Source organism: Cannabis sativa, chromosome 1 (genome assembly GCF_029168945.1).
Source record: "Cannabis sativa cultivar Pink pepper isolate KNU-18-1 chromosome 1, ASM2916894v1, whole genome shotgun sequence".
Taxonomy (NCBI): Eukaryota; Viridiplantae; Streptophyta; class Magnoliopsida; order Rosales; family Cannabaceae; genus Cannabis; species Cannabis sativa.
The window spans coordinates 47,257,814-47,277,621 of record NC_083601.1 but is presented as its reverse complement, the minus strand read 5'-3'; the positions used below and the strand labels follow the sequence as shown (position 1 = coordinate 47,277,621).

Below are 19,808 nucleotides of genomic sequence, written 5' to 3'. Positions count from 1 at the left end.
AATTAAGATGTGTCATTATGACACTTAATTATCATCAATTATTATTAATTAATCCCAAAAAAAAAAGAAAGCTTTTAACTTTGAATGGGCAAATTCTGTAGAAAATTAAATGATGATCAGTTAGGTTGTCCTTTTATTTTAAGTTACACTGCCTTATTCTTTAACCATATTATATTAAAAATAATTGTGGCTAAAAAACCAATTGATTTCGCCTCTCAATTAAGGAACACCTTTTTCCTATTGGAATAAAATTATATTTATTTATTTATTATACAATTAATAAAAAGAAGATACATTTTAGATTTGGAGCTATCATGTTGCTGAGATTAGGTGGAAAATAATATTATAAAATTTAAATAAAGTATGACTTAGTCTTCCTCTTTCCTTCATTACCAATAATAAAATTTCATATATATTTTGTCGTCTTCTAAATTTTAATATTGTATTTATTCTTCTTTAATTTGTTTGATATAGCTAAGCTAGCTAGGTATATTATTTGTCCGTTTCAATCAACCAAATGAAAATATTTAAAACAGTAGAGAGATAATCAACATCAGCCTTCACCCACATGGACATTATTATAGAATATAATTAATTAATTAATTAATTAATTAGACATATATATACTTGTGTTGTAAGAAACAAAATATTAATTACCTAATTTAACTCGATCTTACATTGTTATTAAATAGTAAATGCTCATATTGACTAATAATAGTGTAGTAACAATATCACTTTTGTAATAATAATAATAATAATAATAATAATAATAATAATAATAATCTTTGTCTATTTTCATACTATTAAAAATGAGTGAGATATTATCTAATTTTTACACCCGAATTAGGTTAAATGTATCATGTGCGTCAACCTAAGTTTGAAACAAAGACTCTTTCTTAAAATAAAAACCTAATGTTTAGGAACATCAAATAAATAGTTACAAAAAAAAAAAAAAATAGATAGAAATAGAATCCAAATGGTCTATTAATTGCTATGTTGATTGATAAGAATTATCCTTAATTAATTAATTATGCATTTGGTGTTTAGTTCATAGAAATAGGTTGTGCATATATATTATTACATTTGGTGTTTAGTTCATTGATTTCAAATAGCCTTATGATTTTATTGTTTTTTTTCACTATTAAACTTATGATTTATTCGCTCAGTTATCTTCAAATATATTATACCAAATTAAAAGAGACATAACACTTGCATCTATCCAATTTTGTTTTGAGAAAATTATGCATAAGCTAAAACTTGTGTGAGACTAGGGCAAATCAAATTAAAGCACTGTCTTCTGCAAGAAAAAAAAAACAAAAACAAAAAATTAAAATATTGTCATTTGAGATATCAATTTAAGATGTTAGTTTTTTTTTTTTTCCTTTTCAAATATCAATTTAACATTTGCCAAAATAACATTAAATTATGGATTTAGAAATTCTGTTTAGGTGAAAGAAATGAGAATTTAAAATAGGCCCAAGTAATAATGCCAAGCAAAATTAGATGAGGCCCAATTGATCGTGCCAGATCACGCCCGTGATAGTATTCCTTGTTTTATCATACAACATGGTATTAAACTAAATAAATGTCAATTATCCCCAAAAAAAAAAAAAAAAAAAAAAAAAAAACTAAATAAATAAATGAATGTCATCAATTAAAATTTTATTAATTAATGTAACTAAATTTATAGCTGCATATACAGGAAATAGAATAAAAATGATTTTTTTTCACCAAACTATGACTGTAAAAATTTACCCCAAAGTTCCTTTTTTTTTTTGAAAAAATTCTTCACAAACTAAATGACAAGAACTTGTATTACGATAGAGCCTAAACTAAATTTAATTATCCAAAATTGAATTTATTGATACTAAATATATAAATATTTAATTCTTAAAATGGAGCTCTTTCATTTTTTAATTTCAAAACAATTTTCTTTGTATTTTTACAAAATTCTACATAGAAACCCCTATTGCAACTAGCGCTGAATTTATGCAACAAAAAATCGTATAAAAACTCCTATTGCAGCTAGTTGCTTGCAACCACTTTAGAAATTCAAACCGTAAATTTAAAAAAAAAAAAAAAGTTAAAAAAATAGTATATGAAATAATTCTCCTATATTTATTGTGATTGATGAATATATTTTTTGAAAAATTACATAAATTATTATTATTTAAAAAAAATACACTTTTATGTTTAAAATTTTTTTAATATATTTTTACAATATTCTATTAAAAAAAAACACATAATAACCAAAAAATACAAATAATCAAAAGGTCGGAAAAGAACAGACAACAGTAAATTATCTCTATATATTTTTTTGTCAAAAACCCCGGGCCAAATTACCGTCACATAAACACTATTATCAGGAAAAAAAAAATTAAATTTTTTTAAGCAAACAAAACTTTACAATGACATAATTGGTGAGAAAACTTCTTATTTATTGAAAAAGGAATATATATATGTGTGTGCAGATTCTGTTAAATTAAATTTCCAATAACCAATGCAAATGAAGTTTATACATCCTTATCCAAAGTTCAAAATAAAACTGATTCAACAACTCTACTGCTTTTCAACAAAGGATTTCACAGTTTCCATCCATTTAATAAACTCAGTTTTATCTTTGTTCTTCATGTACCGGTGCAAGAACACAGCCATTTGATCATCTATGCCTCTCACTTCCAAAAAATCATACAGTGAGTTCTGAAGTTCATCATCCAAGTCCCTGAGCAAAATACACAACAACAACAACAGAAAAAAATACTTCATTAGGTGCCCTGACATAAAACCGAAATCTAAAAAGACATATCTTTTGTTTAAACAGGCTCATGTATTCCAAATAAGTTCAATTCCTAATTAGAAAAGACAAATGCAGAAGTTCTTACTTGAATACAGGGCCAGGATAATGCTTAGCAGGCACATTTTCTTGTTTTCGAATCGAAACACTATCGATCTCTATTTCTTCTGGCCAAGCCGAGCACATGACCTCAACCATATGACCACTTCCCTCTTTGGTAATGTTAACAATCGTGCTAATGTGAAACTCCACATCATCTTTTCCAACAACAGGTGCACCAGTTTTTGAAGAAGTAACAACCCCATCAAACATGGTAGCTTCAATTTTAATGTCTTCATCCTCAAATTTTCTTTTCAAACTAACCCATTGCTCTCCAGGTCGGTTATCAATTGTAAATGAATCAAATTTTGTAACTGGCTGTAACAGGAAGAAACAAGGCATGGATATTAAACTCATGATGCAATAACCACTTGTTTGTTCTCTATGGTGCGGTTTAGAAAGCCAATATTGGAATTGACTGTAATTCTGAATAATTAGAAAGTTTGACATGTTTATTCAATCAAGTAATTACAAAGTAAATCATGTACTTCGAGGTAGTTCAGGGTCTCAAATTTCAATTACACTATCGAATTCTCGTTAAACCTCCATGAGAATTGAGTGTAATTAAACTGCGTAATTACAAAATATTGTCATCTTTAGATAATTAATGTTATTTTTTAATGTAATTACTAACTTATTTGTGAAACATGAAAATAGATTTAAAATTTAGTTTGAAAGATTAATTCCCAGATTAGAGGAAACAACATGACTAAATGCTGTACTGCTCATAAACCAATCATATAGAGAAGATTTATATAGTTGAAGCATAGAAACAAACAAAGGTGATTATGGGATCACCTTCACAATTCTACAACACTGAAGAGAAAAATAAAAAGGTACTTAATCACCTTCATAATTTAGTATGTCAACAAAGCCCAAATGTCATTATGGGATCAGCTATCTGGAGGAGTTTTCCTGGTTTCTTTTGATCGAAAAATTAGGTTCTTTGACTATCATCACTGTTCGATTAAACAATCACAAACTAGCAGCAAAATCTTCAGAAGATGAAAATAAATTCCAAACTTCACTAACAAAATTTCACTTTTATTCCCAAGTTCCAAAAAAAAAAAGCTAACTAATTACATATGAAAAATAGGAAATTACAAGCTACCTGGTCAGGAGGAGAGGCCTCCAATTCGTATTGGATCTCATTACGGAGTAGCCTTTGAAGGTTTCCATCGAAGGCGGATTTGCGCATTTCAGAAATGTATGTTCTTGGGGATTGAGGAGAGAGTTGGGGATTTAAGAGGGGAAGTTGCAGTAAAGGCATAGTTTTGGAAGAGGAAGAAGAAGAAGTTGATGAAATAGAATGAAGGGTTTTCCTCAAAGGTCGGATCAGGCGAGCCATTGATGAGAGAGTGAGGAGAATTGGGAATGGCAGGCTTTGGGGTTTACAGCAATCTTAGGGTTTAAGGGCTCAAATTAAGAGCACGTTAAATTGAAATGGAGGCTCCTTTCTTGTTTCAATTTTTCTTTTTCTTTTTTTTTTCTTTTTGCCATGTCTTTCTTGAGTATTTGACAATATTCTCTATAAGTTATTAGAATAAATTATTTATATGAGATCCCCAATTATTAATAGTAACACATTTAGTATGATACTAAAAAGAGTATTCTTCTAAGTTATGGGGCAAATATTATTATTAGATAACTTTTTATAATTAATAAGCAATTTTTTTATAATCTTTATTAAAGTAAAATAAATGGAAACTAATATTAAATTACACTAATAATAATATTACATATCAAAAAAGTGTCTGCTAAGCACTATAAGTGTCTTTTAACTTTTCTCTAAGAAGATTTTATTTTACATACTTAAAAAAATATCCCCTAGTAAAATTTAGATATCTAATTAGTTTGTACAACTAAATGTTATTGTTTCAATTTCTACCCAAAATACATTCCCTTTCATTCCCCCACCCCCCCCCCTCTCTCTCTCTCTCTCTCTCTCTTCCTCACTCCACCGAAGCCACCCAAACCCAGACCTAAACCCAAGTACTAAGACCACCAACCACCACCACCGAACCTCCTCATCTACCCAAAACTCAACCCAACAAACCCCAAATCTCACCTACCCAAATCTTTCTCTTCCTCCTCCTCGGCCTCTTTCAACCACCATCGCCACCCAGCTCATTGCTCCTCCCAAGTAAATTTTTCTTCAAAAAAAATTGTAGCTTTTTCATAGATTAATGTGTAAATTTATGTATGTTCTTGAAATTGGTTAATTTTTGTGAATTTTTTGGAGATAAGTTGAGTTTATGGAGCTTTTTATGTGTTATGGTAGCTTTTTCAGTGAATTGTCTATAGATTATCGATATAATATCGATTAAAAATATTAATTTTAATTTTTTTTTAATATTTATCGATGGGAAATCAATATTTTATCTATGGTATATCGATGGTTTAGTAGCTGCTAATTAACTTTTTGAATGTCTTGAGTTTGTTGATAGGATATCGACATTATATCAATAGTTTATCGATAATTTTGCTTAAATTTTACACACGTAATTCTTTTATTTTATAAAAGTGTTACATAACTAATTGAACATTACATTTTATAGTGTAAATTATTTTTATTTTTTTAAAATTTTACAAGATGTCTTAAATAATTATAACGTATAAAAAATTGAATTAATTTTTTTTCTTATATGTCGAAACAGGAAGTAATGCATTGATACACCATATCGAATATTTTAAATGGTGTTGAAGATACACAAGTGACACCATCAATCTCCCCATAGCATTTATTTTCATATAAACTTTAATCTTTATACATTTCCTCATTAATCATCTTTAAAAATTGTTAATTTATGATCGCTCTACCTACATGTGATCAATTACATTACAAACTGCTCATTGAAGTATTTCTTTTTTTGCTACTATAAGTTTTGTAAGTTTTAGGGAAGCAATACAAATCTTTTCTCAGAAGTTATCTATTTTTAATATTACTTTTGCTAAGAAGAAGTTGGAGTTTAGTAAGAACAGAAAAAAGGTACCAAAAATATAGGAAAAAAATGAAAAATAATAAACAATAAATTCTCACATTTGGTATATTTGATATGTAAAAAAGAAAAAATTGTATAGAAAACCAATCAATTCAACAAAATTTTCCATACCAAACTTAAATTAATTTATTTTTTTGTTATCCCACAATTTATATTCTTTCAAGTTCATATACTTTGCGAAAATTAGATAGAGTATTTTCTCTTTTTATCAAAAAATTAGAAGTTTTTTATCTCAATAATTAGTAGTTTAGTACTAATTCTGTTTTTGTGTTTGAAGTGAACATTTATGACTGTTATTTCAGTATAATTAGGCAAATAAAAAGGACAATGATAAGAATACATCAATATATTTTATTTTATAAAAATGCTACAATAATCAAGACCATGATTTAGCTACTTCTTTGGAATTGTCATGCAACAAAAGTTGCTTAAAGATTGGAAAAACACCACAACTAATTGATTTCTTCCATGTTGCCAGAAGATAGTTACAACTTACAAGCAGTAAAGAATTTAAACCCCAAAAAACCATCCTTTTCAACTTTGGTCACCTTGAGATATTCCTCCATCTGAGAAAGTGTTAAGTCTAATTCTACCTGGGATTGGAAACTTCCGAGGGCTCGCCTACCTTCCCCTTCCCCGAGTCTGATTTCTGTTCTTGAAGATTATGTCCACCGCGAGGTTCTTTCTCAGTATCAATGGATGTGCTTGATTCGGAGGTACTCTTGCCACTACTTGCCTCAGTTTCTGCAGTATCTTTTCTCTCATCATCTCTTTCATTGTTCTTCAACCCTTCACTGCTGCTTGGCTGTATTGACTCGACCACAATTTTTTTGAGGGATTCCTCGAGTTTATCTAGCCTTGTTTTCACCTCCCTCAACTCGGGATTACCTGCTTCTTTTTCTTCAATAGCTTTCAATTCAAGTTCTTTTGCTTTCTTTTCATCTTCCTTTTTCTTCTTTTGCTCAAGTTCCTGAGAAAGTAATTATAAAATAAACTGAGAGATCAACATTAAGGAGATATTGGTTCTTTGGAGTTGGAAAATTCACAAATTGAACAAAATTTACAGATAAGTAATAAAAATCAAAATTTAGTCACCTGTTCCATTCTTCTTATTTCATAACGAGCATATTGAGCAACTAAATATACAGCTGTGATACATGAAATAATGTAATTTAGATAAGAGTCGCAAAATTAATAGATAATAATAGATGATCTGCATGAAAATTAAAAATTTAGTAATACCCAATGAAGGCATCAAGACAAAGAAGAGTTGTACTAGGTGAAAATCTAACCTGACAAAAATATTAATAAGCAACAAAACATGTCAAATACACCAAAGAACAAAGAAAATCAAAGTATGAAAAACATGAACTTGTACTAAAACTTATGTTTTGTTGTCATATCACCCCCAATAAACATCATGAATTTATGCTAAGGTATCAATTTTTGCTGTCATGCTGCTAATTTCAGAATTTTGAACAATTCCTAAGTTAACTACCTTATTCTAAAGTACTATCCCAGTGTTTTTTAATGAAACCTAAAACAAACATAAATGTATTCGACAAAATGCTTGTGAGAACAAAACAATCAAACGAGACCACACAAGATGTAAAACTAACCATTGAAGAAGAGATTTTGAGGCTACAGAAAATACCCAAATTTCTTTTTCTTGGGAGGTTCAGTAAAGAGGATCTTAGCGGCGGTCATGAAGTCAAGATTGTCTAGTTGCCGATACGACTCGTCGTACTTAGTCAAATTGGACTCAGTCTTCTCGCCAACGCCGCCGCCTTTGTTGGTAGAGCTCGTTGTAGTGGGATTGCTTGAAAATGGCCTCCCCATTTTAGCAAGTTTAAATTGGTTCAAAGCTCCAAACCAGCCAATTCTGGCGCGAAACATTGCGATCAAAATCAAATATCAAAGGAAAACAGTCATTGCGATGAAAGAAAAGGGCATCTGCGATGGTCAGAGAATATTTCTGTAATAATTTTGAATCATCGGAACTTTCTGATGAAAAGGAACAGGACGAGTCATCCTCAGGCCCAGGCCCAGGCCTATTTTGTTATTGGCCCAGAAAAATCTACGCAGCCCATAATTTTTGGAGGAAATTGAGGAATACATTTTTTTTATTATTATTAATCAAAAATAAATTCTTATTATATTTTATTAACTCTCTATTAACTCTAGCATATAATTTATATTAACTTTAACGGCTCTAATGGGATATCATCTATAAAATTAAGTATATCTTAAAGAATATAAAAATGAAAGTAAAAATTAAAATAAATAAAGTAAAAGGTATACAATGCAATTTCTTCAAATTATACCTCTTTTAATTTGATGTCTTTAATTTTTATGAAATTAATGTCGATGCGACTATGTTTAATGATAACTCTGCCTATGGTGTTGGGTTTGTGGCAAGAGATTCCAACGGCTTTTTTGTAGAGGGTGGTACAAAGTTGTTCTATGGTTCGATTTCTCCTGTGGTGGCCAAAACAATTGGGATCCGGGAGGTGTTGAGTTGGATCAAAGATCATTCGTGGCTCAGTGTAGTTTTAAAAACGGATTGTCTTTCGGTTATGCAAGCTATCTGTAGCTCTGTGGTTATGCTTTTCTTGTTTGGCAAAGTTGTCAGTGATTGCAAGGATTTACTTAGTACTTTGCGTAATGTTTCTTTTTATTTGTAAAAAGATCAGCAAATGTAGCGGCTCATTCCTTTACAAGGGCCTCTATATCTCACCCTGATCGCGTTTTCAATTTGGACACTGTTCCGGTTGAGCTATTACCGAGCTTGGTAACGGAATTACTCGTTTAATAAATGATGAGTTTATTTTTCAAAAAAAATAATAAATAAATAATTTTATAAGGTGCAAATAGAACTTCCCTGTATAAAAAGAGGGTATTTACGCTAAAAAAAAAAAAAGAAGAAAGTATTCTTCAATATAAGTTCAATTCCTAATTAGAAAAGACAAATGCAGAAGTTCTTACTTGAATACAGGGCCAGGATAAGGCTTAGCAGGCAAATTTTCTTGTTTTCGAATCGAAACACTATCGATCTCTATTTCTTCTGGCCAAGCCGAGCACACGACCTCAACCAAATGACCACTTCCCTCTTCGGTAATGTTAACAATCGTGCTAATGTAAAACTCCACATCATCTTTCGCAGCAGCAGGTGCACCAGTTATTGAAGAAGTAGCAACCCCATCAAACATGGTAGCTTCAATTTTAATGTCTTCATCCTCAAATTTTCTTTTCAAACTAACCCATTGCTCTCCAGGTCGGTTATCAATTGTAAATGAATCAAATTTTGTAACTGGCTGTAACAGGAAGAAACAAGGCATGGATATTAAACTCATAATGCAAAAACCACTTGTTTATTTGTTTGGAAAGTCAATATATGTAACTGGAATTGAGTGTCATTCAACAATTACAAAGTTTGATGTGTTTTTCAACTAATCAATTACAAAGTAAATCATGTAATTAAGGTAGTTGATGGGTCTCAAATCTCAATTACACTATCCAATTCTCATAAAACCCTACAAGAACCGAGTGTAATTACTACTTACAAAATATTATCGTTTTTAGATAATTGTTATTTTTCTATGTAATTACTAACTTATTTGTGAAACATGAAAATAAAATTAAATTTTAATTTGAAAGATTAATTCCCAGATTAGAGGAAACAGAATGACTAAATGCTGTACTGCTCTTTAACCAATCATATAGAGAAGATTTATATAGTTGAAGCATAGAAACAAACAAAGGTGATTATGGGATCACCTTCACAATTCTACAACACTGAATAGAAAAATAAAAAGGTACTTAATCACCTTCATAATTTAGTATGTCAACAAAGCCCAAATGTCATTATGGGATCAGCTATCTCGAGGAGTTTTCCTGGTTTCTTTTGATCAAAAAATTAGGTTCTTTCACTATCATCACTGTTCAATTAAACAATCACAAACTAGCAGCATAATCTTTCAGAAGATGAAAATAAATTCCAAACTCCACTAACAAAGATTTCACTTTTATTCCCAAGTTCGAAAAGAAATGAAAAATGGGAAATTACAAGGTACCTACCTGGTCAGGAGGAGAGGCCTCCAATTCGTATTGGATCTCATTACGGAGTAGCCTTTGAAGGTTTCAATCGAAGGCAGATTTGCGCATTTCAGAAATGTATGCTCTTCGGGATTGAAGAGAAAGTTGGGGATTTAAGAGGAATTGCAGTAAAGGCATAGTTTTGGAAGAGGAAGAAGAAGAAGTTGATGATATAGAATGAAGGGTTTTCCTCAAAGGTCGGAGCAGGCGAGCCATTGAGGAGCGAGTGAGGAGAATTGGGATGGGATTAATGGCAGGGTTTGGGGTTTACATCAATCTTAGGGTTTAAGGGCTCAAATTGATTAAATTGGAAAGGAGGCTCCTTTCTTGTTTCCATTTTTTTTTCTTTTTGCAATGTCTTTCTTGTTTGGATTTCGAAATGGATATATGATCTAATTGTCCCATATTATTACATGTATTTTGACGATTATATTAAGGGTGTGTTTGGAAGTAATTGTTTAATTACTAGGTAGGGTAATTATTAGGATAGTAATTACACAGTTTAGTAATTATACTATATTTTAAAATGCAACGTGTGTTTCGATATGAGGTGGTAATTAGTAATTACATATGAATTCTTAATATCTTGTTTGGCAAAATAGTTAGTAATTGCATGAGAAAATAATATTTTTTAATAGCTAATGTTTAATATGGAAAGTTTTTAGTAATTACACAGTGTAATTACATTCAATTCTCATGGGGGGCCATGAGAATTGGAGAGTATAACTGGAACTCCTCAATTACTTCCAATTACACAGTTACAGTGTAATTACATGGTCAGACAAACATGTCAAATTGTGTAATTACCTCCAATTACACACAAATCCAATTACATTGTGCCTTTCCAAATGCACCCTAAATTATGTGAAAACTGATGCCTAATTATATTAAGAAATTTTTTTATTTTTACACTTCAAAATAGTTTTTTTTGTAATTTTACGAAATTCTACTTAGAAACTTCTATTGCAACTAGCGCTGCAACTTAAATTGCAACGAAAAATAATATAAAAACTCTTGTTGCAACTAGCACTGCAACTTAAATTGCAACAAAAAATCGTATAGAAATCTCTATTGCCTTAGGCCTACTTAGTTATTAGGCTCAGAATATATCTATCTTTAAAGATTTTTTTATTTTATTTTATTTTTTCACTATCACGGTGCCTTTAAAGATATTAAAGCAAGCTAATTATTATCATGATGTCTTTAATTTATTAGGGTCATACAGCATTTTCGCATGTAAAAGATTTATATTATGTAGTCAGTGGTTTAAATTATAGTAATGGTTAAAAATAAAAAGTTGAATGTAAAAATTTATTTATTTTCTTACATATAATTTTTAGTAAAAAGGAATAATAAAAAAAATATTGAATGTAGTGTAGGGTGTAGTAAATAATGGTTAAAAAGAAATGGTAATAAAATAACATAAAAATTATTGGATGCATGTGCATGTGTTTAGGTTTAATAATAGTGTGTGTAGTATAGGGTGCAAAGGTTGCAAAGGCTATTCCAAATGATATGATATGATTAAGACCACTTCTAAACAACATTCAAACTCCATTTTCAATAATTCAATGTCCATTTCACTCTTGTCAACATCATCTTTTTATTTATTTTTTTTAACTAAAAAAAGCAAGCAATCAACCTAATCTACATAAAAATATACATGTTGATTCAAGAAGATTATATGTCGTAATGTGAATAAATTTATAGTCTATTAATTATTTAGTTTTAATAATTCATAAACTTATTCTTATGTACATGAATCCAAAAACATTCATATTTATTATCTATATTAAATGTATTAAAATAAAGAAACACAACTAATTAGAGGCCATCTCAAAATATGTGTCACACCCACTATGTACCATAATTAGTGTACGTTACTTTCTCCCATAAAAGAAAATTAAATTTAAAAAAAAATCCAAAATTTTTAAATTGAATAAAAATTTAAACACAACTCAGATAGAATCATATTTAATCATTATATGTAATTCCAACCCCAAAATTTTATCTTTTTCATTTATCATTTTTCTTTTAAATAAAAAACCCAGAATTAAAGAAGAACAAATCACCACCAAACTATACTCTAAATTTTTATTATATAAAAATATAAATATATATATGTATAAATAATAGACAGTGCGGCACTATACCTGCCGCCGGTGGAACCCATTAGAAGAAGATTCTCATTCTCTTCTTTCTTATATTTTTCAAATCAAAATATCGATTTAAACAAATCCCATTTCTCATTTTTCTCTCTTTTTTTAGTTTAAAAAGAAAAGGAGACATTTTTATATTTTTCCCATTAAATTATTGGGTGAGAGTGTGTGTGAGAAGTGTGAGCTTCCCCCTTCTTCTATAATGGAAGTTTCATCACTGTGTAGCTGAAAAGGACGGTCTTTTGGTTGCTGAGATTGGTTGTCATGGCAGATAAATCAAGTCATATAATTCTAAATGACTCACCATCATTATCATCATTATAAAAAGTAAAGTACAGAAAAGGAAAGAAGAAGATGATATTGTTGTGCCGAAAATCTTGTAACAATGCGGATAATGGATCTGTACCAGTGTACCTAAATGTTTATGATCTGACACCCATTAATGGATATGCTTACTGGTTTGGTCTTGGAGTTTATCATTCTGGGGTACAAGGTACTTGTTCTTCTTCTTCTATTTCTCTTTTTCTTATCTGGGTTTTTCTCTAATAAACAATCTAGATCTGTGTTTGAATTTGATTCATTATATTCAAAGTTGTTATTTTTCAAATTGGGTTCGGTGGATTTGGTGAGTTTGGCTGTTTGAAAGGAATATGTTCCCACTTCAGATAAAGTTTTTCGGTTGGTTGGTCGATGAGAATACGAAAAAGGAAAAGGAGAATTAATTGGTCTTTTGTTATTTGGGTGTTTAGATCAAATGGTTTATTTTTATTCGAGTTTTTCCATTACCTAAATCTAAAAATTTCAATCCAATGATGTTACATTTCTGTTATCTACTTTCTTTTATGCCTTAATTTCTGATAATTCTCAAAAGGGCTTTGAATTATTTGCTTAAGGAGTTTGGTTCAATTCAAGTTATTCAACCAATCTATGGATGTTTCTTCATCTTTCTCATCTGGGTATTAAAAAAAATTGGAAATTGGGAAAAAAAAATGCAGACTAATACTTTGATTGGATGTATTGCAGTTCATGGTGTTGAGTATGCATTTGGAGCTCATGAATATTCAAGTACTGGGATTTTTGAAGGAGAGCCTAAAAAATGTGAGGGATTTACATTCAGAAAGACAATATTGATAGGCAAAACAGATATGGGACCTTCTGAAGTAAGAACAGTCATGGAAGAACTTGCAGAAGTCTACAAAGGAAATGCCTATAATTTGATCACCAAAAACTGCAACCATTTTTGTAATGATGCTTGTATTAGATTGACTAGAAATTCAATCCCAAGTTGGGTTAATCGACTTGCCAGAATCGGTAAGAGACAACATTTATGTTGATTGTTTTTATATAATTGTAAAGAAATGTTAGTTATGCATATACATATATACCTTTTCTTTTCCCATAACAACTCATTACTACCCACTTTTAGGTTGTTTAGTTAAATACCAATCAAGTAGTTGAACTAATTTGTCAAAATGGGGAAAGACTTTTCTTTTTTCAAGTTGTCTCTGCAATAATATGTGATTGTTTAAACAATGCAGGGTTTATGTGCAACTGTGTTCTTCCTGTGACTTTAAACTCAACAAAAGTTAGGCATCATAGAATTGAAGATAACAATAAACCACCTATTGAAGGAGGAGAGAAGAAGAAGAAACTAATAGTTGAGTCAAATGTGTTAAACTCTTCTTCAAATTCCTCTTCTTCTCCTTCAGCTTCACCTTCTGGCGCCACAATGCGAAGAGGAAGAAGCAGAACCAGACGCCCTCGACCTCCGCCTTCTCCCTTGATTGTCACTTCTTCAGCATCTTGATGGTTCAATTCAAATTTGAAGCTCACAGAAAAAAGAACACAAAAAAAAGGTTCAAAATGAAGTCTTTTCTTTTGTTTTGATTCTATATGTTTTGGTGATTTTATAATGCTAACATCACCTTAGCAAAAGCATGCAGCACATATCTGTAAATGGGTATGCTTTCATTTTTTTGGCAAGTGAAGATATGTTTCTGCAAAATTCTCTCTTCTTTTTGTTTTGATTTCAATTTTCAATCTCTTGTAGCTTTGGCAAATTTGAGTTTATTGGATTAAGAAAAAAAAAATGAAGCAGCTTCAATATCAATCAATCTATGCTCTTTGGTTCAATTTTTCAGTGATTTTTCACAAATTACAGTGACTTATCAGAACAAAATAAAGCAAGAGAATAATCATGTAAAAGTAAAAAACAAAGGGTTTTAACTCTTATCTTAAAGGGAGTGAAAACTGTTTTCTTTTTCCTTCAAGTTGAAGTAAATAAAAACCAACAACAGAAAAAGTAGTACATAAATAAATAAAGAAAGAAAAGAAATCATATTCTGAAGTTTGCTTTTTTGAGGAAATTTGTCTAATAAAGTTGGGAATTTTGTCATAAATTACGGACCTGATTTGCAAGAAAAGGCGTGCATGCTTATTAAATTTGCCCAACAAAATGCACTGTACAATATATAAGTCCTAATTGGGTCAACAATTATGGAACTACACTTCTTTTTGACTTATGATTAGTTTCATGAAACAATGATAATAAGCATATGCCGAGTGAAACCAGGCACATTTTCAGAAGCTCATCTACTATGTTTCAAAACCTTAGAACATAATAATAATGTCTATGAAAATAAAATGAGAGGGATATATATAAGAGAATGTTAATTACAATTTTTTAATCAATTTTTATGTCTAAAATTATATATCGGAATTTTTTTTTTATATAGCGGTATTCGTTTTTGTTATAGTTATAATATTATTTTTGTAAATTTTTGAATTTTTTTGAATAATTTATAATGTCCAAAATAAAGTTCTTAATATTTTAATTTACCACACGCGTTTAAAAAACTTCAAACACATTTTCGACATTGTAAACTATTCGAAAATTACATTACATGTTGGAATATTTTTTTTTCAAATTTCTTTATAGCGGTATTCGTTTTCGTTATAGTTATAGTATTACTTCTGTAAATTTTATTTATAATGCTGAAAACAGAGTTTTTAATATTCTAGTTTACTGTATTTTCGGCATTATAACTATTCGAAATTTTTTAAAAATTTAAAGTGATGATGTTGTAAGAATAACAAACACTGCCATGAAAAAAAAAATTAAAAAATAATATTCTTGCATGTATTTTTAAGTACAAAAAGTGACTTAAAAATTGTAATAAAAAGTTGACAATAACAATCCTCATATATTAAATTCTCATAAATCAATAGCCAATTTTCTCGTGAATAAGATGACGAATACAATTGTCAATGACAAAAGAGAATAGTCCTCTTGTAGATTAATCTTTGCCAACAGATAGACCATCTTATTCCCCTCTCGATGAATAATGGGACAATAACTAACTTTGACAAACATCATAAAATTTTAGATGTGACCAATAATAATACTGTCTACATGACTATCACAATTCACACCTTCCCTCGATAGCATTAATAGCATTTTTTTTTACAATCACTCTTAATAGAACTATCTTGTTTAACACACCATTTGAGAGCTTCTAAGATAGCAATTAACTCCGCCCTAAGAGATTTTTGCCAAGATTTATGTTGTGCCATAATTGTGTTTATAAACTGACGAGTTTAATTGCCTATCACAGCCCCAAAACCCAACAGACCACGCCGATGACAAAACCCGGCATCAATATTCATTTTAAAAGTCCCAAGAGAAGGCGGCTGCCACTTCACATCACCACGGCGTGGACACACATGCGGCTGATGTTGCTCTTCATCCAGGTGTATGGACGGTTCTCTATCAAGAACAATGGAATCAATAGGGGGGACATAGGAAAAGAATGCCATTTTAAGATGGAAAATTATGTGGGGTTTTTCTAATTATGGTGCACCATTAAACATAGAAACTCAAATTTAACATACTTAATTGCAACTAATCAGCTTCACATGTAAGGATTGTTCTTCTCTATGGTCTTGTTCTGATATCTAGAGATTGAAATTACAAAGCTATTTACTAACGTACTCTAAAAAATTAAGAAAAAGAACATATTAAGAGATTCATGATGTCTGATTGTTGGAATATATAGTAATACACAACAACGTTCCGAGTGTAATAATAGAATCAGCTTGAAATAACTTGCAACAAACAATCAATTAGGTAGTAGTAGCAGTAGTAGTAGTAGTATGATTAGTATCCACTGTATCAAATTTCAAATTACAAGATAAATGGAGATTATGTTTCAAGACTTTTCTCTCAAGCACTCATTTCACATTACTAACAGAAATGCAATTTCCAATGTGGGCAATTTTGAGCATTTGACATTATGCTTGAAAAAAGATGAGGAGAAACAAAAACGGTTTCTGGTTCTGGATCCAATTTGATGTGTGAGTTTTTGGTAGCCCTGCAAGAAAATTATCAATCTTAGTGACATTAATAAGAACTTAAATATAGCGAGAAAAAATTGCAGCACTTTCACTTATGAAACATATGCATTCCGGAGAACATACTATGGCAGTATTTGTGGTTTATAGCACAAAACCAAGTCGACCGAAAAAATTTAAACTTCAGAATCGCTTCTCCCGCAACCACTCGACAAAATTGTCCAAGATCAATGGCCACGCGAGTTCAGGATCATAATTATCAAGGCCTGGAAAACTAATCTGTGGATCAACAGTAATGAATTAGGTTGGACACATGGCATTGAGGGGCATAAAAAGTTAGAGGATCATTACATCAAGTGCATAGTTGAGTCTGCAAAAAGCTGAGTGTATAGGAAAATACGATACACGAAATAGAAAATTTCAACCTACTAAAATAAAATTAGTTTATTTGTCAATCTCTTGCTTTAAAACTCGCTCTTCAATCGCTAGAACTTGGTCATTTGTAGTATCGAAACTACACTAAGCTAAATGTGCATCATTTATAAGTGTAAGGAAGGTTGGCCTGACATGGAACTAAAAATTGAACTTGGTGATTTACGGTGAGATTAATCAAGCTGTTAAAAAAAATGGGTGGATTTGCTACATGCTAGAATTAAAGGGGTGGATTTGCTATCAACACTATTATAGAGGCGATCAATATAGCTTGATCCAAAATCTTCAAATGCAGTATAGCACCTAACCTATTGGGTAAGAATTTTATGAATAAATTTTCTAATAAACTTGAGAAGCATAAGCCCTCTCCCCTGGATATACCTCATTGCAAAACCGGTAAAAGCCCATCCACTGATCCAGGTTTATGACTTTGTAATCATTTTGAATCTGCATAAATGGAGAAGAAAAGAAAATTGTTAATAATCATTTCTCCACTTATTATCCTGTAATCAACAGCTTTAATTAATATATTGAATAAAACATCTTCTCCAAAGTAAAGTGGGTGAAATAGGATTTTTTCTGGAGGTGATATTGAAAAGGTTATATACATCCATCACAGTTGTAAACTCAAGTAAACATGATACAAACTCACCTTCAAATACTCAATGAACAATTCAACCTGGGAAGGGTATTCAGATCCTAGAACAATATTTAACAATTCACATATGCTCTCTATATCTATGCTCTTCTGTTTCTCCTCTGAAAAATAAAAAACAACACTAGGTTAAAATAATCAAATATGTGCATGCATGAATGAAGTACTCGCCATAGTAAAATCATTACCTGTTAAACAATAACGGAATGCATAAGAATAGAAATCCACAAAGCTCAATGGCCTCTTGACCTTTTTATTTAATAAGACAGTAGATGAATCAGAATTCTAGTGAACTTTCCATGACATAGTGTAATGAGTTACCAAATCACAAGAGTATTCTCAAAGGAAAAAATTCTAAGAATATACCTCTTTCTCTAGCTCTGGAAGTGCCTTTTTCAATTTATTTACAGTGTCAGCCCTTAATGATTTGAGGCCTCTACGCCACTCTTCCTAATAGGTATAAGATGAGCAATTCATTCAGCATATTAAGTAAAGAAAAACCCACGAATACAAGAAACTAAAAGATACAAAGTACAAATACAGTGCCAGTGTGCAGGTACAATGATATACACAGTTACTATATAATCTTTTGAAGAGATCTTTCTATACCACTTACTTTTCAAGGAAACAAAACAGATTGTTAAGCTTTTTAAAACTGTAATGTAAACAACTACAATTGATGTACACTTGCATTTTTGTTTTTCTTTGGTCATAAAAGGTGAAATGAATTAATACAAAGCATGGAAACCTCTTATAATTAAATATATAACAATGAAGAGATAATGTTACCAGGATAAAGTATCCCTGTTTTTCAGCCTTCATTTTCCTGGTAAATGCAAGCCAAATAAGATTTAACACATACGCCAAAGAGTAAACAAATAGAATTGAGATTTATCAAATGACTCCAAAATATTGTTACCAGGCAAGCATCAATATCCTCACATCAGTATGCTCCACTTCCAAGTCAGAACAAAGTGCTTCAATTCCTTCTGGGCTGCACAAAATGGCAGTTCATACGTCAAATTACATCAAGTAGATTTCAGCTCATTGTTAGATAATATTTCCATAGACATAAAAGAATTTTAAGCAGATTAAGACAGGTCATTGATTTTATTCACTCAAAGATATTAACTGAAGAGGACAATGAATTGGGCATAGGAGATTCTATGCAAAGTAATTTTAAGGTAATTTTGTTTTTCCAAAATGAAATGAATGATGGAGATTTCTCAAAAAGCTCCAAGACATATTACCCAAACATTCCATTTGAGAACAAAACAAAATTATATTGGAACACACAAAATATAAGATCAGAAAGAAAAAGAAACTGTATACTAATTGAGTGCAACTTACTCAATCATATTGGAGGACCCATTAGCGTATGAATAAAACAAATTGTCGATTCGTTCCAATTCTTTTGAAGAGGATTTACTGGTGGCTGAAAAACATGATATATTACCAAAAAAAGAAACATCAAGCACAAATATAGTACAATCAAGAAACAAGATCAACTAGTCTCAATTTAGATTCATGTTTAGTTTATTACGAATTCTAAAAAAATCAAGCCCCCAAATAAAACCCTGATCTTGTTTTCACAGAAAGAAAAGAATCAACCTTTGCATGTATTATAAAAGCAACCAAACTAATTTTTGATCCTCAATAACTCATCATCATTATCATCACGTGGATGATTCAAGATCAAGGAGAAAAAGAATAAACAAATTCAAAAAAAGAAGAAAGTGAACCGGAGCGAAAGAGATCCGCCGCCGAAGAATTAAGGGAAGCTGTTGAATTGGTCTGACCCGTTTTTCTCAAGCCGGACCGCTTCATCGTCGACCCAGAACAAGCGCAGCGAACCGACCCAGAGAGGTAGAGAGAGAAAAGCAGCGACTGAGCTTCGAAGCTTAACCAAGTTTCTAGAGAGAGAGAGAAGTAATGGGGTGGTGTTTGTAGATTTCGACAGTGGTGGTGGTGGTGGTGGGATGCGTACTACGCCCCTCCTTGCTTGTTTTTTTAATAAACTCTTTGGCTACTTTTGGGATGAGGACGGCGTACGGTAGCAAAAAGAATGGTAAAATGAGCTCTGTTTCGTTCTTATAGGAAGGAAGGAAAGAAGGAAGGAGCCTATGGTGGACCCCACTCACTTTTCGACTTTGCCAGGTAATAATATCTCTTTGGGACTCCGAGTTTAACTTTTCACCCTTTAAGTAGCGTTTGGTTGGAAC

At 30.9% G+C, this 19,808-nt stretch overlaps 4 protein-coding genes across 8 annotated transcripts; 1 reads left to right on the top strand and 3 right to left on the bottom strand.

Moving 5' to 3' along the window:
• Positions 1–2,411: 2,411 nt before the first annotated feature.
• On the bottom strand, positions 2,412–4,420 carry LOC115704236 (uncharacterized protein At2g39795, mitochondrial). The gene is made up of 3 exons (XM_061118256.1): positions 4,005–4,420; positions 2,883–3,211; positions 2,412–2,722 (listed from the first exon to the last, which is right to left on the bottom strand). Exons 1-3 carry the CDS (start codon positions 4,239–4,241, stop codon positions 2,560–2,562), a joined length of 729 nt encoding a protein of 242 aa, XP_060974239.1. The 5' UTR covers positions 4,242–4,420; the 3' UTR covers positions 2,412–2,559.
• Positions 4,421–6,157: 1,737 nt separating this feature from the next.
• Positions 6,158–10,368, bottom strand: LOC115707907 (uncharacterized). 4 transcript variants are annotated; one of them, XM_061118245.1, is made up of 7 exons: positions 9,973–10,368; positions 9,723–9,869; positions 8,881–9,209; positions 7,550–7,777; positions 7,138–7,187; positions 6,991–7,043; positions 6,158–6,865 (listed from the first exon to the last, which is right to left on the bottom strand). In XM_061118245.1, exons 2-7 carry the CDS (start codon positions 9,726–9,728, stop codon positions 6,485–6,487), a joined length of 1,047 nt encoding a protein of 348 aa, XP_060974228.1. In that variant the 5' UTR covers positions 9,729–9,869; positions 9,973–10,368; the 3' UTR covers positions 6,158–6,484. The 4 variants fall into 4 exon arrangements, with proteins under 4 accessions (XP_060974228.1, XP_030491862.2, XP_030491863.2 ...); XM_030636002.2 differs by having other exon boundaries at positions 9,723–9,833; XM_030636003.2 differs by having other exon boundaries at positions 9,723–9,796.
• A 1,673-nt stretch (positions 10,369–12,041) lies between these two features.
• LOC115708226 (deSI-like protein At4g17486) lies at positions 12,042–14,282 on the top strand. The gene is made up of 3 exons (XM_030636445.2): positions 12,042–12,642; positions 13,173–13,460; positions 13,688–14,282. Exons 1-3 carry the CDS (start codon positions 12,504–12,506, stop codon positions 13,954–13,956), a joined length of 696 nt encoding a protein of 231 aa, XP_030492305.1. The 5' UTR covers positions 12,042–12,503; the 3' UTR covers positions 13,957–14,282.
• Positions 14,283–16,164: 1,882 nt separating this feature from the next.
• On the bottom strand, positions 16,165–19,668 carry LOC115707904 (uncharacterized). Of its 2 annotated transcripts, none has more exons than XM_030635999.2 (10): positions 19,386–19,668; positions 18,937–19,021; positions 18,506–18,580; positions 18,376–18,412; positions 17,953–18,036; positions 17,775–17,835; positions 17,584–17,690; positions 17,313–17,378; positions 16,626–16,778; positions 16,165–16,519 (listed from the first exon to the last, which is right to left on the bottom strand). In XM_030635999.2, the coding sequence occupies exons 1-9, from the start codon at positions 19,411–19,413 to the stop codon at positions 16,683–16,685; spliced, it is 639 nt and encodes a 212-aa protein (XP_030491859.2). In that variant the 5' UTR covers positions 19,414–19,668; the 3' UTR covers positions 16,165–16,519; positions 16,626–16,682. The 2 variants fall into 2 exon arrangements, with proteins under 2 accessions (XP_030491859.2, XP_030491858.2); XM_030635998.2 differs by having other exon boundaries at positions 19,329–19,664.
• Positions 19,669–19,808: the final 140 nt, after the last annotated feature.